The 15,217-nt window shown below is 42.9% G+C and overlaps 1 protein-coding gene across 1 annotated transcript in view; it reads right to left on the bottom strand.

Annotated features, from left to right (window-relative positions):
* Rnf19b (ring finger protein 19B) overlaps positions 1–14,264 on the bottom strand; it is a 38,967-nt gene extending 24,703 nt beyond the window's left edge. The window contains exons 1-3 of the mRNA XM_031378746.1: positions 13,502–14,264; positions 2,074–2,279; positions 440–581 (exon numbers count right to left, since the gene is read on the bottom strand). Coding sequence (XP_031234606.1) covers positions 440–581; positions 2,074–2,279; positions 13,502–14,130 — 977 coding nt within the window. The 5' untranslated portion in view covers positions 14,131–14,264. The remainder of the gene's footprint in view (positions 1–439; positions 582–2,073; positions 2,280–13,501) is intronic.
* Positions 14,265–15,217: the final 953 nt, after the last annotated feature.

The raw sequence follows: 15,217 nt of genomic DNA, 5'->3' as shown, positions 1-15,217 counted from the left end.
AAAAAAAAAAAAAAAAAGAATATTTAAAAAAAAAAGTAAGTAAACCCAAACAAACCCACCAAGAACTGAAAAAGGGAGATAAGCGGGGCAGGGAGGCTGAAGTGGTCAGAAGGCAACTGCGGACACTGAGGTACCATGAATAAATATGGAGGCCAGAGATACAGTGACCAAGGGAGCTCAGACTGCTGGGACAGCAGTGGTTACAAAGGGATACTAAAACCAGACTGTAGAAAGCCTTAAACGTCATGCAGCAGGTAAGAAAGCAGGTAATGGAAGTCAGTCGCTGAGACTGCTGGAGAAAACACCAGGTGTGCTTTAAAGAAATTTTTTACAGTTTCCCCATTCTGTAAATGAGATCAACTATGGCTCTTTTGTATCTCTTTTCCTAAATGAGCAAGGGAATAGAACAACAAAGGCAATGGATATATGTCCCACCTACCTGAGGTAATGCAAGTCAGAGATCTCTTTCATGCAGAGCCAGCAGAATTCACAGCCACACACTGCACAGGTCATGTGGTTACAGCTCCCATCATTCATCTTGATAATGTAAGCACTGCATCGTGGGCATGGCTTGATGTCATCTGTGAGGTGGAGAAGGGAAGATAAAACACCCCCAGTTAAATTCAGTCTCACTTTATTGTTCCTAAGAATGTATGTAAGAAATGAGAACAAGGCAGTCATGAGATTTTGTCTGACGATTCCAAATTGTGTAATTCTTTACTGGAAGGCTGACTATATCAAGAACTCTTGCTGTGTTTGATTGTTTGTGGGACAGGGTCTCATTTATCTCAGGATGGCTTGAAATTGCTGAGGATGATCCTGAGTTTAGGACCCTATGGCTTTAGCTTCCAAGCATTGGGACTACAGGTACTGCCAGCACGGTTGATTAGGTGGTGTTGGAGATCACCCAGACTCAAGCATTTTTGTAAAATGGATCTCGTTTCATGTTGGGCTATCTATTCCAATAACTAGCATCTTATATAGCACTCAAGCCACATTTGGGCAGGGAAACCTCAGCAGAGAGACTGATGGTTCCAAGGCAAATGGAATTTCTACCAGTCAATGGTTGACAGATTAAAACCCGGCCATTAGAGCAAGAAAATTGCTCCAGCCTGGTCAGAATTAAAGTTTTGTCAGTGGTCCTCCCCCCCCCAACCCCCAGTGCATCTTTGATTATGCTTTTATTCAAATAGGCTGTCTCTATTTGTTCTCTGGAATGAAACAAATTGTAATAGTTTCTTCTCTGCTAGTTTCAGTGTTTTTTTTTTTAGGAAGATAACTTTTGCTTTTAACAAATCCCTTCCTGTAACACTTTCAAATTTAAAAATCAACATCAATAGAGTAACTGTATAGCATACACAAGATAATTTCCCAAGAATTTACAAACTATTTTATCAAAATGACAATTCCAGAGTTATAGTGTGCTAGGAAAAAGCAAATGGCATAATTTCTCTCCTACTAACTTGCTCAAAAGACAAAGTACATCTAAAAGAGGCTGATGTCTTAAAGACTGCTCTACACAAGCAAAGGTGGAAAGTGACTGCGACATTCCCCTGAAGGTTAATCATTAACTTACACTAACTAGTATTTATCTCCTTTTCTCAAATCTGTGCCCTACTTCAAAAGCTGTGACGCACTCAAGCTAGACAAGCAGGACACGTAACTCTAATTAAATGTTTCTCTGCCCCTTGAGGAAAAAAAAGAAAACAGCCAGGCAGTGGTGGTGCATGCCTTTAATCTCAGCACTTGGGGGGCAAAGGCAGGCAAATTTCTGAGTTCGAGGCCAGCCTTGCTCTCCAAGCTGAGACACATATTAAGGCAGCAGCTTGAGAATTCCATTTTGTTGTATCCCAGTGTCACACAGCTAGGACTACCTACCTATCATGGTCGGCAAGAAGCAACAAAGTGGATGTATCATTAAAAGATCAACCAAGCCAGAAAATGTGTCTGTAGTCTCAGCTATTCAGAAGAATCAAATATTTTCTGCTCTCTGATCTCAAGGATGTATAGGTATCTATAATCTCACATTATAGATACCCAACAAGGAGACAATGAGAGAATGCCAGCTTATACCTGGTCCAGATTCTTGTCCGTAACTGAGTCCTGAAGTGTGCTTGGTCCGAACTCGTAAAGTCTGAGCCCTCTGCTGACGAGCCATATCGCAGGTCTGATTTGGATGCCATATCTGCTTGCAGTGGTAGCAGAACTCAGTCTGGCAGCCCTCCCTCTCACAGGTTAGCTTTGGGCAGCTGGCACAGCCATAGGCAATAACAGCATAACTGGGTAAGGAAGCAAGAGATAAAGTCAGGTAAGACTGAGCTGACAAAAAATTATTCATCAGTTTATACTGTTTGGCACTGCTATATATGATACAAACACACACACACACCCTAAGTACAATAACTGCATTTGCCTTTCTTGTGAAAAAAAAATTAAAAAACAAAACAAAACAAACAAACAAAAAAAACCCCCCAAAAAATCCCAGTTCATTTCCTGAAAACAGCCTGGATTGCTAGCATGTGTTCAATCAGGTTAAGCTGTTTCAGGAGCACTTTACCGCAGCAGCTTCATAAATAATAGGGTATACAACAATTTCCTTTCAATGGTGTGCTATATTTAGAGAGGCTTGAACTTGTTTACATGAAAAGTCAGAGCAGTTGTAAAAATAAAGAGCTACAGAAAACTCAAGTATGTATGCTCTTCCATTTTAAGATCCACAGTGGAACTGGCCTGATCACAGCTTGAAACAATAGTTTTTGAAAGGTCATTTTTGGTTTTCTTTCTTTCTTTCTTTCTTTCTTTCTTTCTTTCTGCTTTTAAAAGATTTATTATTTTTGTGTGTCTGAGGGTTTGACTGCATGTTATATATGTGCACCAAACATGTGTCTGGTGCCTGAGGAGGCCACAGTGGGCATTGGATCATGCGGAAACTGAAGTCAGTCACAGTCAGTCAGCTGGGAGTCGCCAATGAGGGTACTGAGAACTGAATGTGGGTCTTATGTAAGACAAGTGCTCCTAACTATTAAGCCATTTTTCCAGACCCTAGATTTATTATTTTTAATTGCATGTATGTTGTGTGTGTGTGGGAGTATGTGCATATGAGCACAGTGCCCAGAGACTAGAAGAGGACACTAGATTCTCTGCAGTGGCAATCTAGGCAGCTGTGAACTACCCAACATGGGTGCAGGAACTGAACTTGGGTTCTTTGCAAGAACAGCATATGCTCTTAACTTCTGAGCCTTCACTTGAGCCCCTTGCTTTTAGCTTTTTTCTCTTTTTCTAAGTTAAATCTGTACATTTTAATGCCATCTTTCTTTTCTTATTTTTTTTTTTTTACAATTTATTTTTATGTGTACAGATGTTTTGTCTGCATGTATGCATATGCACCAAGTGTATGTCTGGTGCCCATGGAAGGCAGAAGAGTGCATCAGATCCCTGAACTGGAATTAGGGTCATTATAGGCTACCATGTTGGTGCTCAAAACTGAACCTGGGTTCTCTGGAAGAGAAGCCCACATTCCTAACCAACCGCCAGCTCCCTTCTGTGTTCTTTCTTAACAGTTTACAAAACCTTAGCAACACAGCAAAGCCATGTCTTCCTTCCTCCTGCTGAGGTATGTTAAAGATACACTAGTGCAGACGGTCTGCACTAGCACCAACCATCCTTACAATTCTGTTAGTCCCCCATAAATAACTACTGGGATTTTAAATTAATTCTTAACATTGTCAAGGAATCGCTTACATTGTCCTTACAAGTGGGCATTTGCTTAAAATTAAAGGGCCAGGATATAGCTCAGCATTTGCCTAGTATGTACAAGGCCCCGAGTTCAATCTCAGGCACTGTAAAACTAATTCATTAAATTTAAAAAGTACTTTAGGGAAACAAACAGCTTTTAAAAATTATGTTTTATTTCTAATTATGAATAGATGTGTGGGCATGTGTACACAAAGGTGGGTGTTACAGGCAGTTGCGAGCCACCTGACATGGGTGCTGGGAATTGAACTCAAATCCTCTGGAAGAGTAGTCTGAGCTCTTAACTGCTACACTATCTCACTAGCCCTCAAACACAGCAATGACTGCTGGTTTCTTGGTGTTTTGCTGTCCTCTCTCTAGTTTACACTTACACTAGTCTCCAATATTCAAAGACCTCAAACAACTTATATAAATACTAGTAGGCTTTATTTATCCTATAGTTTCATTATTAATATGTTCAATATAGCAATTTAAATACCAATTGGAAAATTATATTAGATATAAATGACAATGTATATATCTCCTGTCACATAATATACTTTCTTAATATTCTCAGAAAGAACAAAGTGAGACTAGATAGTGTGTAAATACAATGATTCATTTCCTGTAGGAGTTCTGAGCCTATTTACCCCAGCTAGCAGGAAAAACAGCTACTAAACAATGTGTCTTAGAAAAAAAAGTGACTTGCTTGCTATTTTGTGTTAACTGAAAAGGTATAGATGGCTTCTGAAAAGTAATTAGCTAAGTTCTAAAGACACAAAGTAAGAAGAGTTATCAATGGGGAGGCCTTAAAACTTTACAACATATTCCATTCCTACTTTGCATAGTTCAAGTGCTTATTCTCTCATTCTCTCTGTCTCTGTCTGTCTCTGTGTGTGTGTGTGTGTGTGTGTAAGGGTGCTGGGGATTGAACAGCACTTTGTAAACGCATACACTCCACTACTTAGCCAAGTCCTCCAGACTCAACATTTTTTTCTTCTTTCTTTCTTCCTTCCTTTCTTTTTTCTCTTTGTTCCTTTCTTTCTTTCTTCTTTGCTGCCCCCCTCCCTTTCTTTCTTTCCAGTTCATTCACTGTCTAACCTGGGCATGGGCTGCCTCATTCTCTGCCTGTTCTGTGTCTATATGAACAGAGTATATAAAAGTATGTGCTGCAGCTTCAGACTTCACATTACCTTGTTTTTCTTTATTTTGGCAGATTTGGCATCCTGTCACCAGGCAGTGAGCAGACAGTTCTCAAATTTCAAGGCATGACAATGAGGCAGCACAGACAGGCCACAGACTGGCATAGCAAACAATGGGAAACCAACTTCAGGAGTAAAATTTAGTTCCAAGGAAGTAAAATAACCCCCAATCCTGATGACTCTGTGGCAGTCTATCACTGTGACACAGCCTTACTCAGGACATAAGACTTAGAATTCCTGTTTTGGGTACCTACTCTGTGCTGATTCATACCGCATGACACAGATGAATTTAAAACATCTCCAAACCTTACATCTCTCCCTCTAACGGAGGTAGAGCAGCCTGCTGCCTTCAGGTATAGATCAACATTCTAAAACTGTATTCATAACTTTGCACCAAAGCTAGAGCATATCCTGCACTGGACTTCTGGCCTTTCCATGCTCTTTTTTTCTGCCCAGTGATGTCTTTCTGGTAAGTAGCCATTTAAAAACCAGCTCATAATTTCAGCAACTGAGAAGCAGAGGAGGAGTTCGAGGCCAGATTGGTCTACAAATTAAGTTCTAGAAAAGCTAGGGTTGTTGTTACACAGAGAAACCCTGTCTTGAAACCAAAACCAAAACCAAAAAAGAACCAGTTCAGAGTCATCTTCTCTATAAAATGTACTTAACCTCTCCAGGCAGACAGTGGCCTATTTGTGCAGTGAACTCCCCCCAACCCCCGCCACCCCCTTGACCCTTCCAAGACAGGGTTTCCCTGTGTAGCTCTGGCTGTCCCAGAGCTGGCTCTGTAGACCAGGCTGGCCTCGAACTCAGAAATCTGCCTGCCTCTGCCTCCCAAGTGCTAGGATTAAAGGTGTGTGCCACCACTGCCCAGCTGTGCAGTGTACTTTTAACAGCACATTATAGCCTGTGTATGGCCTGTCTCTCCCAGCACACTGGACTCCAGCTCAGCATACCTGTGATGGGCACACGACAAGGACCCCTTTTTGCTTTGGTTCTTTGGCTCTTCCCAGGGCCACATTTTCATCCTAGCCATGCATGGTTGGCTTTTTATATATTATGCAGTATGATCTGATCCTGCAATTTTATAAAAATTCATCTTAAGGGTAAAGCTTCTAATAAGGGAAAATTTCCCTAGTTGGAATAAAAGCCTCATTCATGCACTCCATCTACTCTGACCATGTTGTTCCTTTTCTTGTATTTCCTATACTGGAGGGAACTTCTCTCCTACTCTGCTGTTTAGTTTAACTAAGGATTCAAATCTGCTAATTAGAAGCATAAAGTAGGGTATAAGAAGTTACATGCTGCCTCAAGCACAGAATGCTCTCCCTGAAGTTCACACAACTTTTATGTTAAATCTTCAGAAATATCAGTGTGTCAGGCTATCTTAATTTCAGGCCTGGAAAAAAAATATCCTATTAGTATAAATTTAATTATGCCTCACAGATTCCAGTAGTTAATAAAATGTGTTGCTAGATTATGTCTGTATTTCCAGTCCTCAAGATTTATATTACCCATTTACAAATGGACCCTAAGGTTCTTTAAGGGAGATAGACATGGGATTAAGGAGATGGTTCAGTGGTTTAGAGCCTTGTTGCTCTCAGAGAGGACCCTGGTTTGATTCCCAGCATTCACATGGTGGGAACCAAATGTAACTCTAGTTCTAGGGGATCTGATGCCTTCTTCTAACCTCCTCAGGCACCAAGCATGCACTTGGTGAACATATACACATGCAGGTAAAATACCCATACACATAAAAATAAATAAATAAGAATAAAAGAGGTTAGAAAAGTCATGCCCTTATTATTTCCTTTTTTTGTTCCATTTCATACCCACTCCTCAGCCAGACAACTGCAAAGACCTCCATATATCTGGACTCCCTATTTCTTTCTTTTTGTTTTTGTTTTTTCTGTTTGTTTGGTTTTGTTTTTGTTTTTTTTCTCTGTGTAGCCCCGGCTGTCCTGGAACTCACTCTGTATACCAGGTTGGCCTCGAACTCAGAAATCCACCTGCCTCTGCCTCCCAAGCGCTGGGATTAAAGGCGTGTGCCACCACCGCCTGGCCCGACTATTTCTTACACCAATTCATTATTCATTCCAGAAGGTATTCTATCCTAGGGTTACTCTTTTGCTTAAGCTCTTTCAACTAGTGGGTTGGGGGAGACGGAGACAGAGACACAAAGACACACTGAGCATGAATAGCACTAACACTCAGAACACTGCGCTAGGAGGAGGGTGAATTTAAGAGCAGTGTGAGATACACATAAGTTCAAATGGGGAAGGGGAGGAGGAAGGGAGAAGTGGACTGGAGAAAAGAGTATGGCTCTATGGTAGGGCAGTTGCTTATAGCACATCTAGACATCTGTGTTCAATGTCTAGAACCAAAAGAAAAAGCAAGCCAAACCAACAGTTACAACAAGGAACTCTTGTTGTAACTTGTTTAGTCTACTTTTCAGGCTCAAGATCTCAATAATGTGATTAGAAGTTGACAGAGCCAAACTATGCAGCCAGGTGTTTTCTACTCATATTCTCAAATGCTGTGATCAAATAACACTGCCTTATCAAGGTCTTTCTTGACAGTTTTATGCAAAACTTAATGTTTTCATACTTAAGATACTTAGGAGTTTCCTTGGTATTTATTCTGTCAATTGTCAATCATCCATCTTTGATCGTCCACCCTTTTTGAAATACTCAATACTCACCCAGGGTTCATCATCTGTCTACCTTTCCCACCCTCCTCCTCACTGCTCCTGTAAAAATGATGCTGCTCAGCTCTTTGCCCTTCTCCTCACACTTATTCACCCCATTCTTGAGACCTTCTGAGGCTGGGACAAGTAACAGAATATGGGTAGCCTACTCCACAGGAGCTGCTTCTTAAATCTACTCTGAGCAAGAGAGTCACTGTTTGAGACCCTAACAGAAGGCAAGCCAGAATGGTAGCAATTAAAGGACTTTAGAAAATGGCAAGTAGTTAAGCCTTAAAGATAGCACAGCTGGTTGGAGACATATATGATCCTTGGTAGTCTGAATTTGGAAAGTTATATTATATACCACACGGCACATTATCATTGGAAAATGTACAGTACATATTAACATAATAATGTGGTAACATGCAATGTAATCCCAGCACTCAGGATCAGGAATGCAAGGTCAGCCTGAGGGCCATGGGAAGGTAGAGGCCAGTCTAGGCTGCATAAAACCGTATCTTAAAAGTCAAAGAAGTTAAAAAACAAAAACAATAACAACAAATCAAAAAACACAAACAAAACAACTATTTGTTTTAGTTTACTTCAACAAATTATTTCTCCATCACATTTGATCACAAAACATTTTAAAGTAATATCTATAACACACCTTGAAAACATTGATACAAAAAAATAGAAAAAAAATTGATTGAAATTATAGGGTAATACAGTTTCATATGCATGTAATCCCAGCACTTGAGAGACCTAGCAAGAGGGTCTATGTCTGAGGTCATCCTGGGCCACATTATATAAGAAGATCCCAGTTCAAAGCAAAACCAACAAAAAGATAACGGGAAAGTTAGAAGCTATAAAGAAGCTTGAAATAAAGACAGATTAAATAGGTAAAGTCTTATTTTTCACAAGGTCTTGCTGCATTGTTTTATCTAGCTGATGAACTTACTATGATTAATGTGCTAAGTGAGCCAGACTCCAACCTCAGGATGCTGCCTCCTGTTGTTATACCTCTACATATTACTCACAGCACTCAGGTTTTAAATGCTTTATCTACTTTTGTCTGACAGGTATGAACTTCTTTAAGGCTAGCCTTAATTTGCAGTAATCCTGTCTCTGCCTTTCTTTGGAGTCCTAGAATTATTTGCCTAACATGGTCCATGTGTTACCATGTGTTACTATGGAAAGCAAATAAGTGATTTTTATACCCTGAACTTATCTTATAGGTCAGATAATCAGTGAGCATTTTTAAGCACTTTAGAATAATCACTTTGGCAAATACAGGAAAGAAGTATTACTGAGCTGTAAGGTGAGTGTACACAGAGGCTGAGAAAGACTCAGGAGAAAGTTGCAGACCAGGAAGTAAGGGGCCAGATTAACAGAAAAGGTTGACAGTTGTGGGGATGTAGCTCATGGTAGAAATGCTTATCCAGCATGTACTGAGACCATGAGTTCAGTGCCTTGCATCAAAACAAAATAAACAGACAAACACAGTGGCAAGAGATTGAGGAAGGATGGGGAAGGAAAGGTCCTGGTTGGGTATGATAGTGTACACATGTAGTCTCTCTCAGAGCTCAGGGGGCAGAGGCAAGAGACTGCTGCATGTTTGAGGCTACAAGGATAGACCATGAAACCTGGACTCAAACAAGCAAAAGAAAAATCCTTTACTGAATGTGAAACATCTCTCATCCAGGGAGCTTGTTCCTCTCTCATAAATGCACTATATATAAATTAATGTACTATACATAAATGAACAGAAGTTTCCTGTTTATAAGATAGGTCAGTTCAGGGCTGGAGAGATGGCTCAGTGGTTAAGAGCACTGACTGATCTTCAGAAGGTCCTGAGTTCAAATCCCAGCAACACATGGTGGCTTACAACCATCCATAATGAGATCTGATGCCCCCTTCTGGGGTGTCTGAAGAAGCTACAGTGTACTTAGATGTAATAATAAATAAAATCTTTAAAAAAAAAAAAGATAGGCCAGTTCAGTAGTGTGGAAGGCCAATAGTTGATACTATCTGCTGGGATCAGTGGGAACAGAGGGAGCCATGAGAGGCCAGACAGAGCCTGGGTCAAGATAGCCTTAGTGCTTCTTCTATTCTGAGGACCTGCCCTTGTATGACAGGAAATTCTGTTGACTACTCTACTCACCCCTCAGTCTCCCAGAGATTCTGAAAACTAAAGGTGGATAACAGAACACCTGAGAGACAAACAATACAGTTATATCATTTGTGGGTTTCTGAAAGCACACATTTAGGCGGAGACTCAAAAGGGTAATTGATCAACTGTACCTATTAGCTAGGAAGCATTAACTACACATTTAAACTTCTTTGAACTAGTTTCTCCTTTACAAAATTATACTTCCAGCACCTATCTACATGTGGCTAAAGTGAATTTACTGTGTCACTAGGATAATACTTTGAAGACTCACTGCAAAGAACTACAAAAACACAAGCTATTTGTATTTTAAGCTAACTTTATTTCACCTGAAAGTGTATTTTAAGATTACACTCGTTACTACAGAATTTGGTATATCAAATAATACTGTGTCTATTTTCCTGCTGAAATTGGTTCTCTCATTGATAAAGCCATATGAGAAAAGAAGTATCAGAATTCTGTTCTGACCCACAAATACTTAAAAAATTAGATTTCTTAATTTATGGTGTCCTTATTAGCTTAATCATAGTAAAATGATCATAAATCTGAAGATGTACACATATATTCATGGGAAGACTTGGTCAATTTGGCTGCCAAGACTGATGTGTGGGTAATAAATATGGTCAGGTGTAGGAAGAGATAAATGAGGTTTAGATTCTCTTCTAATGCTTACACTTTGCCAGACCCAGAAGAATAGGAAAGTTAAGAAAGAAAGAATGAAAGAAAGAAGGAAGGAAGGAAGAAAGGAAGGAAGGAAGGAAGGAGGAAAGGAAGGCAAGCTAAAAGTAAAAAGGAAATCTACACATGGTAGTGCACACATATAATCCAGCATTGGGGAGGTGGAGACAGGAGGAGCAAGAGTTTGAGACAGTCTTGGCTAAATAAACAAGACTGTCTGAAAATCCAATTTAGGATTAGGAATATATCTCAGCAGGCAGAAAACTTGCTTGGCATCCACAAAGCACCAGATTTGATTCCCAGCGCTGTATAAACCAGACATAGTAGTGGCAGACGGCAGTCCAATCACTCAGCAGGTAGAGGCAGGTGGATTAGACTTCAAGGTCATCAACAAAGCAAAACAAAGAGGTTGCAGCAAGGCATGAAGGGCCACACCTTTAATCACAATACTCATGTGACCGAGGCAGGCAGATCTCTGTGAGTCTGAGGCCAGCCTGGGCTATAGAGTGAGTTCTGGCCTACACAGAGAAACCAATTATGTCTCAAAACCAAAAATGTCAGAAGTTGTAGCACTGTCTTGGAGTAGCCCAGGAAGGCAGAGACAGGAGGCACTCTGGGCTTTACTGGCCAGCCAAAACTGACCTCTGGTCTTCACAGGCTCCCAGACACGCATGGACACATGCACATGCACATCACAGAACCTATTTTTCTTCTGGCATTAAGAGGGGGCAGAACAACTGTCAATGGGGAACTCAGACTGTTATTTGGAAAGTAAATGAATTATAAAGGGACTCTTTGTGTATCTAACCATCTTCCATTGACAATCACTTTATAAACATTAATTAATTAAGCCTCTTAAGTCTTAAGACAAGATTAGGCTTCTGTCAGATAAGAAAAACAAAGCAGGTAAGACTATTAACTATAGGAATTGGAAAAGAAACTTGAGTCAAGCATCCTGACCCTCAGTGTTGTTCCTAAGCCACACTTCCTAAAACATGCCCAAAATGGGGACTGTGATGACAAGTCAAGTTGAAAAATATTATTGGAAGACTATTCCAACACTTGTTTATTTCATTGTCTACCAATTTGTTGTATCACCCTGAACAAAGTATTTAATTTCACTAAATGCTAGTTTTTCTCATTTATAAAACTATCAAATCAATCTCATATTGCTGTGAAGATCAAAATATGCATGCCTAGCACACAGGTACCTCAACACTGGTTTGCTTTCTTTCCCTAAATTTTATTTTCCTTAAAAACAAAAAGGGTGCATATATGATTTTTATAGTCTGACTAACAGAATCTGACAGAATCTCAAACCAAACAAAAACAAAACTCAAAACTCAAAACCACACACACAAACTCAGAATCTGGATGAGCCTACCCTAAATCCTGCTAAATTAAGAAAACTCAAGTAACTCTAAATCCACTAATGGTTTCTTTATATTTTTGTCAAGCTTTTATATTAATTTCTGTCCATTTATACTGAAGTGAGTGAAGACATCAGTTGACTTTAAAAAAACAAACTGGGGAGCTTTCCCTCAAAAGATGATCAGGGAAGTCACATTTCATTGTTAAATTCAAATAAACTCTCATTTCTAAAACAGGAGTTAATATGCTATTATGCAATTAATCAGGTAGTGCTTTCCTAAACTAATATCCCTTTGGTTCAGAAAATAGACTAAAAAGAGTATTATATTAGCAAACCTTGAATATTCTATAAATGAACCTCTCAAAAGCTAGTAAGACCACGAGACACAAGCAGACCTTTTCAAGTGGCCACAAGGCCCTTCCTGGTATTCGATAAACAGAAAGTGAAAGCGATCTGGGTACCTTTGACCACTTCTCCTAGTAATTTAGAAACTCAGTGAGGTTAAACACACCCACTTCTCAAGAAGTCTGGCACTTCTGACTACAGAGTTCTTTCTGAAGGGGAGACAAGTGGCAGCATCATGGAAATCTCAGCTCAGCCTTGAATCATAGGCCACAATTAAAAGCTTTTAAAGCCTTTGAAGCAAGGGTTCACATACCTTTTTACTAGCATTACCTTTTACACTAGGCGCTTCAAGGAGTCCCTAGAATCTTCTACCCCCAAAACATGACACACAAAAATATAATTAATTTGTCCAAGGTCACAGAACAGGTAGTGGCAGTCTGACTCCCCATCATACTGAAGAGCCCCTTCTCGGCTGCATTTGGCCATTCATAGATTGGAATGATAAGAGACAATCAAGTTTTGCTTTGTTTTGTTTCAGAGCTTCAGATAGAGAAATCAGTAATTCCTGCTCTAAAGAGTATGTTAACTCACTGGCCTTTGAAATCAAGCATACATAGAACATTAAAAAGACTGTCATACAGATTTCAAGATCGAAAGGGTAGGCAAACACATTTTCTCCCACCAGATCAACTTCTAGGTAGATACCGCCTCTGAGCCCTGTTGATTTTCCTGGTCAAAGAGTCTGTCACTTTGTTCTCGGCAGCACCTTAAGAACCACAAGGTGCCTGCCGGTGGCTTAGCACGCAGTGCCCAGGGTGCCCCTAGAGCTGTTAGTGATGAGCTGCCTTCTCTCATCATCTGCATCTCAACTTTCAGTAGCAGCGGTTGTGTGGAAGAACACGCCTTCTGCAATGCTGCTGCTAAGTGCGCCCCTAGCCATATGGACACACCCCTCGGAAGCGCGGCCCCTTCGGTAGGACATTTTCATTCTCTCTCCTTTTAATAAATATTCCTTCTCTATCACTAGGATAACACGCACATACACACACCTCACCCTACCGGGACAACAGAAACAAAACAAAACAAAACAAAAAACCCCTGCTCACCCTGGTATTCTGACTCTTAGCGCTCAGCCAACCACCTCAAGCTCCTAAGTAGGTAGAGGGTGCTGAGTGCCATCGGACCGGTTGCAAGGTTGGTCTGAGGGTCGGTTACTCGTGACCATCGGTCCTCTACCTCCTGCTGGGCACCATCCTCCCTCGAGGTGGGTGACACCCGCTGCACCCGGGACCACCCCCCCGCGGCCACGCCCCCGCGCTCACCCGCAGTCAGGGGCCGGACACCAGCGGCAATCGGGGTCCGAGGCCAGGTACCGGCGCAGCATGAACTCTTCGTACTTGTGCATGAGCGGCGGGTCGGCCAGCAGCAAGCGGATGTCGTGTGGGTTGAGCCGCTCGCTGCACTCGGGGCAGCTGATGGGCACGCGGCTCTCGCTGATCTCCAGCCGCAGGTAGTGGCGGAGGCAGTCCCGGCACGAGCGATGCGGGCAGCTGAGGAGGCGCGGGGCCCGATCGGGCGGCAGGCGCACCAGGCACAGCGGGCACTCCACCTCCTCCGCGCCGCCGCCCTCGGCCGCCTCGTCCTCCTCCGGCCCGGCAGCCGCGGCCTCCGCCTCAGCCTCGGCGGCGGGCTCCGAGGGCAGAGCTTCCACCGGCGGGGCCTGAGCCTCAACCGGGGCCGGGGCGGGCGGCGGCGGAGGCGGCGGCGGCGCAGCCGGGGGCGGCGGTTCGGCCTGAGGCTTGGTCCGGGCGCGACGGCCGCGGGCCGAGGCGGAGAAGACGCTGTGGAAGGTGAGGCGCCGGCGCCGGCCGCCGCTGCGGCACTTAGGGTCGGGGGCGGCCGCATGGAGCGAGGTGGAGCGCGGCGACTCGGAGTCCTTCTCGGAGCCCATGGCCGGCAGAGGCTGAGGAGTCGGGGGCGCCCAGCGCCGCCGGAGCTCCCGCCTCAGCGCCCCCCCAGCCGGCGCCCGGCCGCCGCCGCCGCCGCCTCGGCAGCCCTCCCAGAGACAGAAGCCGATCAGCCGCTACCAAGTGGTTATAAAGCCTCCGCCCCGCGCGCCGCGGCCAACTGCGCAGGCGCGGGCCCGAGACACCTCACAACCCGCGTGGCCCCGCGAGAGGAGCTGGGCGGGGCCTGGGGGCGGGGCCTGAGGCTGCGACGAAGCCCCGCCTCCTGCAGTCAGGTGGTCCGGCGCAGCCATATTTTACACAGGCTCCACCCTCCATTCCTTGTCCAGGAGTCAGGGGGGCTCTTCTTTTCAATGAGGGTGCCTTCAGTTCATCTGTTAAAAAGTAGACGAGCGTTGATCTGGTACTGATTCCCACCGATCCACCGTCCAACATTTCTATTGATGCTAGCTAGCCATTAAGTGGTAAGGAATCTAGTCACTCACTGAACATCCTCAAAGTGAGATCACTTCTAGATAAGACGGGTAGGTTCCCCAACCCACAAGAATGAGTCCAAAGTGTTTGTTTTAGCATTTGCTGTTTTCTGTCAACTCATAAATGTACTCCTAAGCTGTATCTCTCAGGTAGTCTGGCTATTCACTGTTGGTAGAAAGAGGCCCAACGATTTCTCCTCCGGACATGGTTTCTTTCAGTCCCCCTTCCCCAGTTCCTCTGACAAAGGACCCTTAGGCTTGGCGATGAGAGATAAGCAAATACCTTCAACAGCAACAAAGCCGTGTCAGGTTTAGATTTTGACTGCAACTTAGAGAAACGAAAGAGGGAGGCTTATGATAGGAAATTTTCTTTCCATGAAAAATATGTCCAGAGATTGACAGTTCAAGCTTCTTCGGTCTTAAGCTCACCTCATTCTGGTCCATATTCCAAACGGTGGGAATGGAAATGTCTTATTTTAAGAAAAACTGCTCAGGAAGTGCTGCCCATTTTTGCTTAAATCTCATTGGTCAAAACAATCATCTTGACACATCTCTTTCTTTAAAGATAAAAATAGTGCCTTGTTATTAATAAGGAATG

The sequence above is a fragment of the Mastomys coucha genome, unplaced genomic scaffold (genome assembly GCF_008632895.1).
Source record: "Mastomys coucha isolate ucsf_1 unplaced genomic scaffold, UCSF_Mcou_1 pScaffold18, whole genome shotgun sequence".
Taxonomy (NCBI): Eukaryota; Metazoa; Chordata; class Mammalia; order Rodentia; family Muridae; genus Mastomys; species Mastomys coucha.
The sequence above is the reverse complement of the archived record's forward strand: the minus strand, read 5'-3'. Positions and strand labels throughout refer to the sequence as shown.